General features: G+C 40.3%; 1 protein-coding gene and 1 pseudogene across 1 annotated transcript; both read left to right on the forward strand.

Moving 5' to 3' along the window:
- The first annotated feature begins 938 nt into the window (after positions 1-938).
- On the forward strand, positions 939-5,405 carry LOC121026468 (maestro heat-like repeat-containing protein family member 9). The gene is made up of 3 exons (XM_040469314.1): positions 939-1,405; positions 2,182-2,268; positions 4,673-5,405. The coding sequence occupies exons 1-3, from the start codon at positions 1,064-1,066 to the stop codon at positions 4,826-4,828; spliced, it is 585 nt and encodes a 194-aa protein (XP_040325248.1). The 5' UTR covers positions 939-1,063; the 3' UTR covers positions 4,829-5,405.
- A 1,495-nt stretch (positions 5,406-6,900) lies between these two features.
- LOC121026469 (ferritin light chain-like) lies at positions 6,901-7,968 on the forward strand (annotated as a pseudogene).
- Positions 7,969-12,990: the final 5,022 nt, after the last annotated feature.

A 12,990-nucleotide genomic window follows, 5' to 3' on the forward strand; every position in this document is an offset into this window, starting at 1 on the left:
GGGTTTTTAATACATGGCCTTTATTATGTTGAGATATATTCCCTCTAGATGTACTTTGTTGAGGGTTTTTATCATGAATTGATGTTATACTTTGTCAGATGCTTTTTCTGCATCTATTAAAACAATCAATATAGTTTTTATCCTGTCTCCGATTGATGTGATGTATCATGTTAATTGCTTTGCAGATATTGAACAGCACTTTGCATTTAGGGAATAAATCCTACTTGATTGTGATAAATGATATTTTTAATGTATTGTTGGATTCCATTTGCTAGTATTTTGTTGAGGATTTTGGATCTATGTTCACCAGAGATATTGGCCTGTAGTTCTCTTTTTTGTGTGTGTGTGGTGTCTTTATCTGGTTTTGTATCAGGATAATGCTGGCCTCATAGAATGAATTTGGAAGTTTGCCTTCCTCTTCTATTTTTTTTTTTGTTAAGTTTGAGAAGAATTGTTATTAACTCTTCTTTAAATGTTTGGTAGAATATACCTGTGAAGCCATCTGGTCCTGAGCTTTTGTTTGTTGGGAGTCTGTTCAGAGTCTGATCATCCATACACCATAAAGAAGTCAAATTAATCTTCCCAAGATTTGAAAATGATCTAATATATTCTAAGAGCTTCCATTTCTAACAGTGGGTATTAGATATTTCAATTTTCCTGTCCAGTAGAGAAAAGATATTCCGAATCCAGCACAAAATTTCCTGCCTTACCATCAATATGACCATCTTTTCAAAAAATAAGAAAACATTTTCACCTCCCCAAAAATCAGGAAGGACTGTTATCCACATCACATATATCAAAGGAATAACAATTATGTCATAATTGATCTGTCTAACTGCTGATGGGCAGGTTTCTTTTGCCAATAACTGGAGGGATGCAACCCCATAGTATCAGAAATATTAAATGTGAGAAACGTTGTATGGTGGTTTAGAGAAAATGTGGCAGTAATACATTTCAACTAAAGCTCAGCATGGCTTTGTGGGCTTGCCTGGAAATATAACCACTCTTTACATTATTATGTCTATGGAGAAATATATTCTGGTTTCTAAATAACTGATTACAGATGATTTTTTACAAAGAAATTCATTCCTTTATATTTACAGTGCCATTGTCATTTTTATGGGAATATTTAAAAGTCCACATGTTATATAAAGCCAGGAGCTGGGTCTCATTTTCTAGCACATTCTCTCTGACCCAAGGACGAGCCACCAAAGTTAGGTTGCATTTGTTATCTTCTCTGTTGAATAATTGTACCTTTTTTCTCACTAGCTTTGTAGATCCCTCACTGCAATTTGAATCCCAACTGAAGATAATAGAGTCATCCTTTAAAAAAGTATTTTCTATTCCAAGTCTTGAGAAAGTGAGGCAAATGGGGAACAGTGAAGATGACAAAGAGGACATAGAGGTAAGTCTCCGCTTCAGTTATGAAGAGGCACTGTTATGCACCACAGCAATCCTGACAAATGCCCTTGCACCAAATGCCCTTTGCTACCTCCTTCACTCTTTTGAGATATAATAAACAGTCTATTCCAGTGCCTCTGGACTCCTTGTGAATTCCACAATCCTTGGGATTTAATGGATTGTATAGGAGTTATGAGAACAAATGAGTGAAGGAGGTAGCAAAGGGCATTTGGTGCAAGGGCATTTGTCAGGATTGCTGTGGTGCATAACAGTGCCTCTTCATAACTGAAGCGGAGACTTACCTCTATGTCCTCTTTGTCATCTTCACTGTTCCCCATTTGCCTCACTTTCTCAAGACTTGGAATAGAAAATACTTTTTTAAAGGATGACTCTATTATCTTCAGTTGGGATTCAAATTGCAGTGAAGAGAGTTTAGGTTAATTGTTTTAGCAAGGACAGAGTTTATGGGCCAAGGCTGCAAAGAAGAAAAGAGGAGCAAAGAAAGGTGGAGAGAGGAAGAGCCCTACAGTAAGGTCAACAACACCTCTGCTCTCCATTTTCTCAGCACAGCTACACAGCGCACCTGCCTTGTAAGATGGGGGAGCGGTTCATGGCACATTGTACTGCGTGAGGTCCCATCTCTATAGCTTGCCTCATTCCTTTCTTACCTTCAGTGTATGGGGAGAACTCGGGACCCTGGGACACAAAACTATAGACGTGGAGTACAATTACATCTAATTTTATCTGGCCGACTGTTTGTGCAATATTTTTGTTTTTCAGAATTTATATCAAAATATTTTAAACATGTATGAAGACACTCTTCTCATCTTGGTGTCTAAAGACCTCTACAAACTGCAAATCTTAAAGGTAAAGGGAAAGCAAGCACTTTTGTTCTCTGGTCTGAAATTTAAAAGAGCTCACTGTATTTCACTAATCATTTCCCTTTTGTCATATTTGCATCTTCTTCAAGTATTTGGTGGCTGATCTTTTGTTTCCTCCGAAGGTGTAAAATATCCCCCAAATGAAATCACTTCCCTTTATTTGGATTACAGAGACACACTTTTAAGAATGCAATTTGGGGGATGGGGCGCCTGGGTGGCTCAGTCGGTTGAGCGTCCGACTTCGGCTCAGGTCATGATCTCACGGTCCGTGAGTTCGAGCCCCGCATCGGGCTCTGTGCTGACAGCTCAGAGCCTGGAGCCTGCTTCGGATTCTGTGTCTCCCTCTCTCTCTGCCCCTCCCTCGTTCGTGCTCTGTCTCTCTCTGTCTCAAAAATAAATAAACATTAAAAAAAAAAAAAGAATGCAATTTGGGGAGGATGGCACCACCAGACACTTAAGACAAATGTTATGTGGCAATGTAAAAGTGAATCCAATATGGGTTAACAGAGAGGAGAGGGTGACTGGCCTAAATCACCTTCAGGTTCGTGCGACATTAAATCATACTTCGATAGTGTCTATATGATTGCTTGTTCCCCCGCAGCCCTGGGACTGGAGAATCCCATGAGCATCCCATCCTCATGGACACCATGATAACTAACAGAGGAAGGTGTAACAGCTGCGCCAAACCCCACTTACATCAAGACTTCACTGTTTTTAACATCTCAGTCAGAGACAGGAGACTGCTCAGGATATCTGACGACCTTTAGCTGTGCATTTCTAGCAAGATGGCATCAGGGGAACCTGTCTGAAAATACTGGGGAACCAGAGTGACTGATTCTACCAGGAGCATTATGAGTCTGTGCAAACTATAAAATACGTTCAAGTCAAGAAGCAGAATTGGTATCTATGAAGACAAGAAGGAATGTGAGGAAAAATAAAATCTACTGAGTTCCTTTGTGCCTAATTTAAGCCAAATATTTTCTGTGTACTTTAAAAATTTCACCTCACAGCCCTTTAAAGTAGTTGTGATTATTCCATTCTTAGAACTATTTCCCCATGCATGCTCTTTCAACCAATAAACCATTGTTTATTGAGCATTTGTTCTACATCAGGCACTAAGCTGAGTACTTCACATATGGGTTATTTCATTTAATCCTTACAATAAACCTATGAGGAAGTTACCATCATCCCTCCCGCCCCCATTATGCAGATAAGGAAATGGAAGCAGAAGAGAGGAGGAATAGTATGTACAATGCTCATGAAAGGGGGAGCTACTCGAACTTGGTAATCTGGTACTTAGCCATGTTGCTCTTATACCTTCCATGTCTAGAAACTGTCTTGATCCTCAAAAAGCTGAAAGCCCACACGTAGAAAAGGCAGAGACTGACCTCCAGGGATTTAGACTCTTCTGCCCTGGGAAATGGACTTCAGACCAGTTTTACACAATAGGAGCAAGTGAAAGGAGGACATTTAGCATAAATTCCATGGACTCCAGCAGAGTGCCTTAAGAAATCTGTTGATGGTAGCTGGCATGTGAGGCATAGGCAGTCTTCTTCCCTTCCCAAGCTTGTAAATATGTCCCTGCATCTGGAGATTTAGAACAAATAGAAGTTATAGCAAGATGGAGTTGAATCAAAATTAGCAAGAACCTTCTAACTGAGCTGCCTCCAGGAATATTTTCTGCACCCATGAGCCAGAAAATAACTGAGTGTTGAATCTGCAGAGGAAATTCTGGAGTAAAATGACATTTCAGGATCAGATGACATTTCAATTCTCTTTTAAAATAGAAAGTCAGATCCTGTGATTAAAGAGAGAGGATAGTACTTTGAAAGAAAAAGAGGAGAAGCAGCGGATAATCCCATCACAGCCTCATGTTAAGCTCTTTATGATGACTGACAAAGTGACCGTTAGGTTGCACATTAGTAAAGACTCGTTGGATAGAATTAAGTAACATACAACCCATGCTGGAGGGGAGGTGGGTGGGGGGATGGGCTCAATGGGTGAGGGGCAGTCAGGAAGACACTTACTGGGATGAGCACGGGGTGGTACATGTAAGTGGTGAATTACTAAATTCTACTCCTGAAACCAATGCTACACTATATGTTAACTAACTGGAATTTAAATTAAAAATATCATAGTAAATAGAAAACAAACAAATAACATTAGTAACATGCTACCCAGGTGTAGTTGCTACAATAGATGAAGTGTGCTAGATAGCTTGCAGCATACAACTAGCCGGTTGTCCGTCTTTTTGAGAGCAATGTAGGTTAGATGTGACATAATCAGGAGCCCCCCGGGGACCCTTGACATGGTGGAGACGGAGACTAAAAGGAGGGGACTTGTAGAAACGGAAACACCACGCTCTAGGGTGATTCTTGTGTTTCCCACAGGACATGGCCATGTGGATGAATGAAGACAGTTCATACCTGCAGGAGAGAGCCATAGTGGTCATCAGCAGGGTGCTGAGCTTTGCCTCCAGGAAAGTCAGGGGATACGTAAGTGACAGTGCAATACGCCACCCGCTCCTGAAGGCTGAGTCTCTGTAGTGCTGCCTTCCAAGTCTTGAGGCTGGAGAGTTCTAAATGCCTGCTTGGTATGAGCATGCGGGCAGGTTGGGATACTGAGAAGAGTCAATATCCTACGTGATTTTACATGGCTCTGCAACTCGATTTTTTCACTGAACAATATGTCCCTCAGATATATTCATGGCAATGTATGTAAGTGTATCTCATTCTTTCAGCCAAAGCATATATCCCCGTAGTTTTGATGTATTGTAATTTAACTATAGATGGAAATTCGGGTATATTTGGTTTTTTTTTCCTACTTCAAACAATATACAAATGGTTATCTTTTCTCAAGTGCTTGTTCACTTAGAAATGCCTAGAAAGATAATAGATCAAAGAGTATAGATAGGTTACAGTTTTAGCATTACAAAATTATCCTCCGGTTTGTATTCCTGTGGATATTAGAGTAATCATTTGCCCACACCTTCACCAACACTGGGATGTGATTGGACTTTCTAACGGTTGCCTTTCAGCTGGAAAGCAAACAGGCATCTCATAAGTGCCAGTATTTACTGGGGTTTTCTGTATTTTTAATAACATCATTCCTTGCCTTCTAAAAATCCTTGCCGTCTATGAACATTTCTCTCCCTTTTGGATAGCGTGTATCCAGTCTCTGTTTTGAAACTCATTCTTAACTGTGATTTTTAAACATAAGTCTTCTAATTGCTCACCTGATTGTTTGAATCATTCAGGAGTTCAGAATAAAGGGGGCCAGAAACATACATTCGTGATGACACCTTCACGTACCCATTTTCTACCTCTTATACAGAGAGCTTTTGACATATTGAGACAAAAAGCCTAGATACACTTTACAATATACCTGAATTTTTACTGTTTTGTTTAAAATCAGCTTTGGAAGGTAACATAATTTACTTACAGGAGGAAATGCAGTCCAGGATGTTCTTTGCATCAGCTAATTCTCTATTTCAAAAGAGAGATGGAGTGATTTGCTTCAATCTTCTGGTTGCCTGGCCAGGGAAGGCAGCCTTCTATTTCTAAAATGGCTTGGTTGTCCGTTCATATGTCTGAAAGGCTAGTCATTCAAAATTTTGCAGCAAGGCTTGAGATTAAGTGCAGTTCGCAACTCCAGCCTGTTTTCTGAACAGTTTCTAAATGTTTCATGCGCTCAGCAAGTCTTTGATGGCGACTGTCTGACCAAGATCTATTCATGAGCGGCTGTCTGCTTTTGCATTTGTATTCAGTATACATATACTTGTTCATTTATATTCTAGTGAGTTCCACTCAGGTAGCAGGTATGACATTTTGGAGTTTTGTCATCTTCTATCACCTCTTCTCAATTTTGATTATGTTCATGAAGTTCATTCTCCCCTACACACATCTCATCCCTCAACTGTTAAAAAAATAAATCTGTAAATTCACATGTGTGCAGAAGCCTGTCATAAATTGGGTGTCCCTACTTACAACTGAGATTTGAGAAGTCAAATAGGGTAACGGATTACTTTGTTCTGCAGTGTTCACTAAGGACCAGCAGGTGGAAGCACACCAGCATTTTCCAGAACATAGAAGCTAAGCTAGCATCAACCAGTTCGTCATAGTCAAGCAGGCATAAAACTTTATTAAGTTAACTTTCTCTTTAGGATAATGTCCTCTAAACATGGTTAAGTCAGTGAAATTAATGGGGGAGAGAGGACAAATATATTAAATAAAACAGATGAATGCATTATTAAATTAAAAACTAGGCTTCCCCCAGGCCTTGTCTCTGTATCTGTGTGTCTGACACATTGTAGATAATCAGTGAAGATCTGCTTTGCCCTTCTCTAATTATATGTAACTACCTATTCTGTGCTCACATGCTGTCTGTTCACTGGAAAGACTTTTTTTTTCTTTCATAAATTACTGTATCCTGGGGTGCCTGGATGGCTCAGTTGGTTAAGAGTCTGACTTCGGCTCAGGTCATGATCTCATGCTTCATGAGTTTGAGTCCCGCTTCGGGCTCTGCACTTGATAGTGCTGAGCCTGGAGCCTGCTTCACATTCTGTGTCTCTCTCCCTGCCCCTCCCCGACTTGTGGGCGCTTGCTCTCTCTCTCTCTCTCAAAAGTAAATAAATAAACATAAAAAAATAAATTACCCTATTCTATACCTTCCAGAATCTCAGTGGCCCTTGTATTATTAAATAATCCAAACTACCATTTATATTCTATAAAAAATACTCTTTCCTGTAGTAATTCCCCTTCTATGACCTATGTGCCTATCAGGGTGAAGAACTTCCACACTCAAAGAATATTTGTCCTTTCAATTAAACTATTCAATTTTCAAACAGGCAAAGAAACGTGAGTTAATTGTGTCATCTTATATCATTAACAGAAAGACTTTTCCTGGGTTTGTTGTTTTGGCACAGTCTTTCAGCATTTGAGAGATGGGTGGGGCAGCGCACCAGTGGTCCTGCCAATCTTTCTCTTGCTTCAACAGTGTTTGGATGGAACAGACTCAGGGGCGCCCCTTTTATCAGCCTCCAACCACTCTCCAAACTTTTTTCCAGTTGCAACCTTTGGAGCCATCTTCTTGGCCACCCTCTGCTTCCAGGACCAGCCGATACCCTATTTTGAGCTTAACTCCTTATTACCGATCAACCAGGAGCACCCAGATTCATCAGAATTATTCCACAGAGGTGGAGGCCGCTGTCAACTGCCTGGTCAACAGACATCTGTGGGCCTCTTACACCTACCTCTCTCTGGGCTTCTATTTTGGCCATGAGGATGTGGCTCTAAAGGCATAAGCCACTTCTTTCAAGAATTGGCTGAGGAGAAGTGGGAGGGCACTGAGCGTCTCTTGAAGATGCAAAACCAGTGTGGCAGCCACACCCTCTTCTAGAACATGCAGAAGCCATACCAAGATGAGTGGGGGTAAAACCCTGGATTCCATGGAAGCCACCCTGGTTCTGTAGAAGAGCCTGAACCAGCCCCTTTTGGGTCTGCATGCCCTGCGTTCTGTCCATGCAGACCCCCATTTCTGTGACTTGCTAGAGAATCATTTCCTCGATGAAGCGGTAAAAGTCATCAAGAAGATGGGCGACCACCTGACAAACCTCCATAGGCTGGCTGACCCCCAGGCTGGGCTGAACGAGTATCTCTTAAAAAGCCTCACCCCGAAGCATAACTAAGAGCTTCTGGAGCCCAGCAGCCTTTTTGAGGGGCCCCTCTGGCATCCCCCTGGTGCGAGGGCTTGTGCCTGAGCCTCTTCCTGCAGCCACTAGGCAGCTTTTTAACCACCCTGCAGCCCTCTCCCAAGCTATGGGCCAAATGTAAACGATAAAGCTTTTAGCAGCAATAATAATAATAATAATAATAATAATTAGATGAGTGGGAATCCCCCCACCAAAAGAAGACGGGTGGGATTTAGGGAGGAAGATGGGGGTGAAGTAGGAGGACCCTAGGCTTGCCTTGTCCAACACATACAAGTAGGTGACTATCAAATCATCTTAAGTACCCTAGAAATCAACCTGAAGACTGGCAGAATAAACTCCACAACTAAAAGTAGAGAAGAGTCCAGAAGAGCCCAAATCAAAGATGGTAGGAAGTGTGGACACACCATTTGGGAAAGAAACAAATCATGAATTCTGTGGTAGGGAGGGAGATGTGGTGGAAGAGAAGGGTAAGAGACAGACTAGCACAGTGGGTAGCACGCGGGGAAGACGAATCCCCATGGCAATTGGCTCGGAAAGTGGGAGGAGCCAAATTTCATGAGTTCTTGCAATCACTGGGGCTTAAAGTCTGGAGCTTTAAAGGTCAGCAGACTTGGCTCTAGAAGAGCTTAGAGGACATTGTGCTGCTCTTAGAGGGAAAGCAAACAGGCAGCCTATGGACATACAGCATGGAAACAGTGATATGAAAAGCACTTGGGGCACACAGTGAGGAGGTTATTTGCTCTTCTCTGAGTGTGCCCCGGAAAGGCAACATTCATGCAGAAACCCCCCTCCATGAACAAAGGAACTGGCAGATGTCGTTTCCTTCTCCTTCCCCTCAGCATTAACACAGACCCATGTGCAGCAACCAGGACAGCGCAATCACTACCTAATTTGCTTACATGAAGCCCTGACCCCACCCCCACCCCCCCCGCCGCCATGCTCCAGCAGAATCACCCTTCCCAATCATGCTTGCTTGGTCCCAGCCCAGCAGGTGCCCTTTCTGAGAAAACTGGCTGGCCCAAACCCCTGCCCATGTTGAGTCTCCTGTCCCAAGAGTTTTGCAGGGCTTCAGTTCTGGTAGAGGTGGCAATGGGTATCATCTCACAAACGGACCAGAGCACACCTAGTTAAAACTTGTCACATTCAAGCCAAGGACCAAACACTTCCCACAATAGGCAGAGAGACAGACAATTGAGCTGCAGGATAAAGTGGCCAGGACACAACAGCAGAGCACACACAGCACACATTGAAGATACTCCCTGAAGTGACAAGCCCTGGGGAATAAGGGAGCTTACAATATAGGGCACTAAGGACCTCTTCTTCATAAGGCCATTACCTTCAAGAACAGGAGACATAGCTGACTGTTCTGACACAGAGAAGCAGGCACAGAGACTTAGACAAAATGAGAAGGCAGAGGAATTTGTCCCAAGTGAAAGAACAGGACAAGGTTATAGGCAGATCTAAGTAAAAAATATATAAATAACATGCTTGATAGAAAATTTAAAGTAGTGATCATAAAGATACTTGCTGACTTGAAGAGAGAGTGGAAGGCATCAGTGAGACCATTAACACATGATAAAGAATTACATAGCATAGATAGAGGGCTGAATAAATAAAATCAGAGACATGCTTGAGGGAATGAATAGCAGACTGGAAGAAGCAGAGGAATGAATCAATGACCTGGAAGACAGAGTAATGGAAAGCAATCACACTGAAAAAAGAAAAAAAGAATTATGCAAAACAAGAATAGACTTAGAGAACTCAGTGACTCCATCAAACATAATAACATTCATGTTGTAGGGGTCCCAGTAGAAGAAAAGAGAGAAAAAAGTGGGGAGAAAATTTATTTGAAGAAATAATAGCTGAAAACTTCCCTAATTTGGGGAGAAGGAAACAGACATCCAGATCCAGGGAGCACAGAGATTCCCCAACAAAATCAACAAAAGCAGATCCACACCAAGATATATCAAAATTAAAATGGCAAAATATAGTGATAAAGAAAAAAAATGGTTTAAATAGCAAGAGAAAAAGCATCAGTCAGTTACAAGGGAAAACCCATGAGGCCAGAAGGAGATTTTTCAACAGAAACTTGGCAGGCCGGAGTTCATGATATATTCAAAGTGCTGCATGAGAAAAATCTGAAGCCAAGAAAGCTCTGTCCAGCAAGGCTATCATTCAAAATAGAAGGAGTGATAAACAGTTTCCCCGAAAACAAAAACTAAAAGAGTTCATGACCACTAAACCAGCCCTGCAAAAATACTAAAGGGGACTCTGTGAGTGGAAAGCAAAGACCAAAACTGACAATATGAAGGTAGGAAACACAAAAGCAGTAAAAAGGACTATTTCTGTAAAAAAAAAAAAAAAAAATCAGTCAAGTAAGTCACAAAATAAAAAGATGCAAAATATGATAACATATGACTAAAACGTGGGGAGGAGAGGAGAAAAGAATCAGTTCAAACTTAAGTGACCATCAACTTAATATAGACTGTGACATGCAGAAGAGGTTATATACAAACCAGTGGTAACCATATATCAAAACCACTGATAAACATGCAAAGAATAAAGAGAAAGAATTCCAAATATATCACTAAAGAAAATGAGCCAACTACAAAAGAAAGACAAGAAAGGATCAGAGAAAATCTTCAAAATCCACCACAAAACAGATGACAAAATGGCAATAAATACATATCTATCAATAATTACTTTGAATGGAAATAGACTAAGTGCTCTAATCAAAAGACCAAGGATGACAAACTGGACAAAAGACAAGAGACTCATTTCAGTCCTAAAGACACGTGCAGATTGAAAGCAAAGGGATGGAAAAACTTTTATCATGCAAATGGATGTCAAAAGAAAGAGTATCAAAACTTAGATCACACAAACTAGACTTTAAAATAGACTGTAGGGGCGCCTGGGTGGCGCAGTCAGTTAAGCGTCCGACTTCAACCAGGTCACGATCTCGCAGTCCGTGAGTTTGAGCCCCGCATCAGGCTCTGGGCTGATGGCTCAGAGCCTGGAGCCTGTTTCCGATTCTGTGTCTCCCTCTCTCTCTGCCCCTCCCCCGTTCATGCTCTGTCTCTCTCTGTCCCAAAAATAAATAAACATTGAAAAAATAAATAAATAAAATAAAATAGACTGTAATAAGAGACAAAGAAAGGCACTATAAAATAATAAAAGGGACAATTCAACAAGATGGTACAACAATTATAAATATTTATGCACTCAACATGAGACCACTCAAATACATAAAACAATAACAAACATAAAGGAATTAGTTGATAGTGATACACTAACAGTAAAAGACTTTAACACCCCCACTTAAATTAATGGAGAGATCATCCAAATAGAAAATCAATAAGAACACAGTAGTTTTGAATGACACACTTGACCATATGGATTTAACATATATTCAGAGCACTCCATCCTAGAAGTGCAGAATACACTTTCTTTTCAAGTGCACATGGAACATTCTCCAGAATAGATCACCTATGAGGCCAGGAAAAAAGTCTCAACAAATGCAAAAAAGATGATCTTTTCTGACCATCACACGTGAAACTAGAAATCAACTACAAGAAAATTCTAGAAAGACCACAAACATACGGAAGTTCAATAACATGCAGCTAAACAATGAATGGGTCAACCAGGAAATACAAGAGGAAATAAAAAATTACACGGAAACAAATAAAAATGAAAACACAGTGGTTCAAAGCATTTGAGATACAGCAAAAGCAGTTTTAAGAAGGAAATTTAGGGGCGCCTGGGTGGCTCAGTCGGTTGAGCGGCCGACTTCGGCTCAGGTCATGATTTCGCGGTTTGTGAGTTTGAGCCCCGTGTCGGGCTCTGTGCTGACAGTTCAGAGCCTGGAGCCTGTTTCAGATTCTGTGTCTCCCTCTCTCTGACCCTCCCCCGTTCATGCTCTGTCCCTCTCGGTCTCAAAAATAAATAAAAACGTTAAAAAAAATTTTAAAAAAAAGAAGGAAATTTATAGAAATACATACCTACCTCAAATATACAACCTAATCTTACACCTAAATGAGCTAGAAAAAGGAACAAGAAACAAAACCTAAGACCAGCAGAAGGAAGGAATAATAAAGATTAGAGCAGGAATAAATGAATATAGAATAATAAGTAATAAAATGTAGAAACTAAAACACACACTGTAGAATAAATAAATGAAACCAGGAGCAGGTTCTTTGAAAAGGTCAATAGAATTGATAGGCCTCTAGCCAGGCTTATCATGAAAAAAAGTAAAAAGACTGAAATAAATAAAATCACAAATGAGAGAGAACTAACAACCAACACCACAGAAAAACAAACAATTATAGTAGAATATTATTAAAAACTATATGCCAACAAATTGGACAACCTAGAAGAAATGAATAAATTCCTAGAAATATATAAACTGCCAAAACTGAAACAGGACGAAATACTTTGAACAGATCAATAGCCAGCAAAGAAATGAAATCAGTAATCAAAAAACTCCCAAAAAATGAAGGGCCAGGGCCGGATGGCTTCATAAACAACTTCTATAAAACATTTAAATACAAGTTAATACCTGTTCTTCACAAACTCTTCCAAAATATAAAAGAGAAAGGAAAACTTCCAAATTCCTTCTATGAGACTAGCATTAACCTGATACCCAAACGAGGTAAATATAACCACAAAATAAGAGAACCACAGGCCAATATCTCTGGTGAACACAGATTCAAAAATACTCAACAAAATATTAGCAAACTGAATTCACCAATACATTAAAAAAGATTATTCACTACAATCCAGTGGGACTTCTTCTCAGGATGCAAATGGTTCAATATTTGCAAATTAATCAGTGTAATACATCACATTAATAAGGGAAAGGATAAGAACCATAGGATCATTTCAATAGATGCAGAAAAAGCATTCGACAAGGTAAATTGTCCATTCATGATAAAAACCCTCAACAAGGTACATCTAGAGGGAACATATCTCAACATAATAAAGGCCATGTATTAAAAACCC

The sequence above is a fragment of the Herpailurus yagouaroundi genome, unplaced genomic scaffold (assembly GCF_014898765.1).
Source record: "Herpailurus yagouaroundi ecotype Mexico unplaced genomic scaffold, PumYag 108905, whole genome shotgun sequence".
Classification (NCBI taxonomy): domain Eukaryota; kingdom Metazoa; phylum Chordata; class Mammalia; order Carnivora; family Felidae; genus Herpailurus; species Herpailurus yagouaroundi.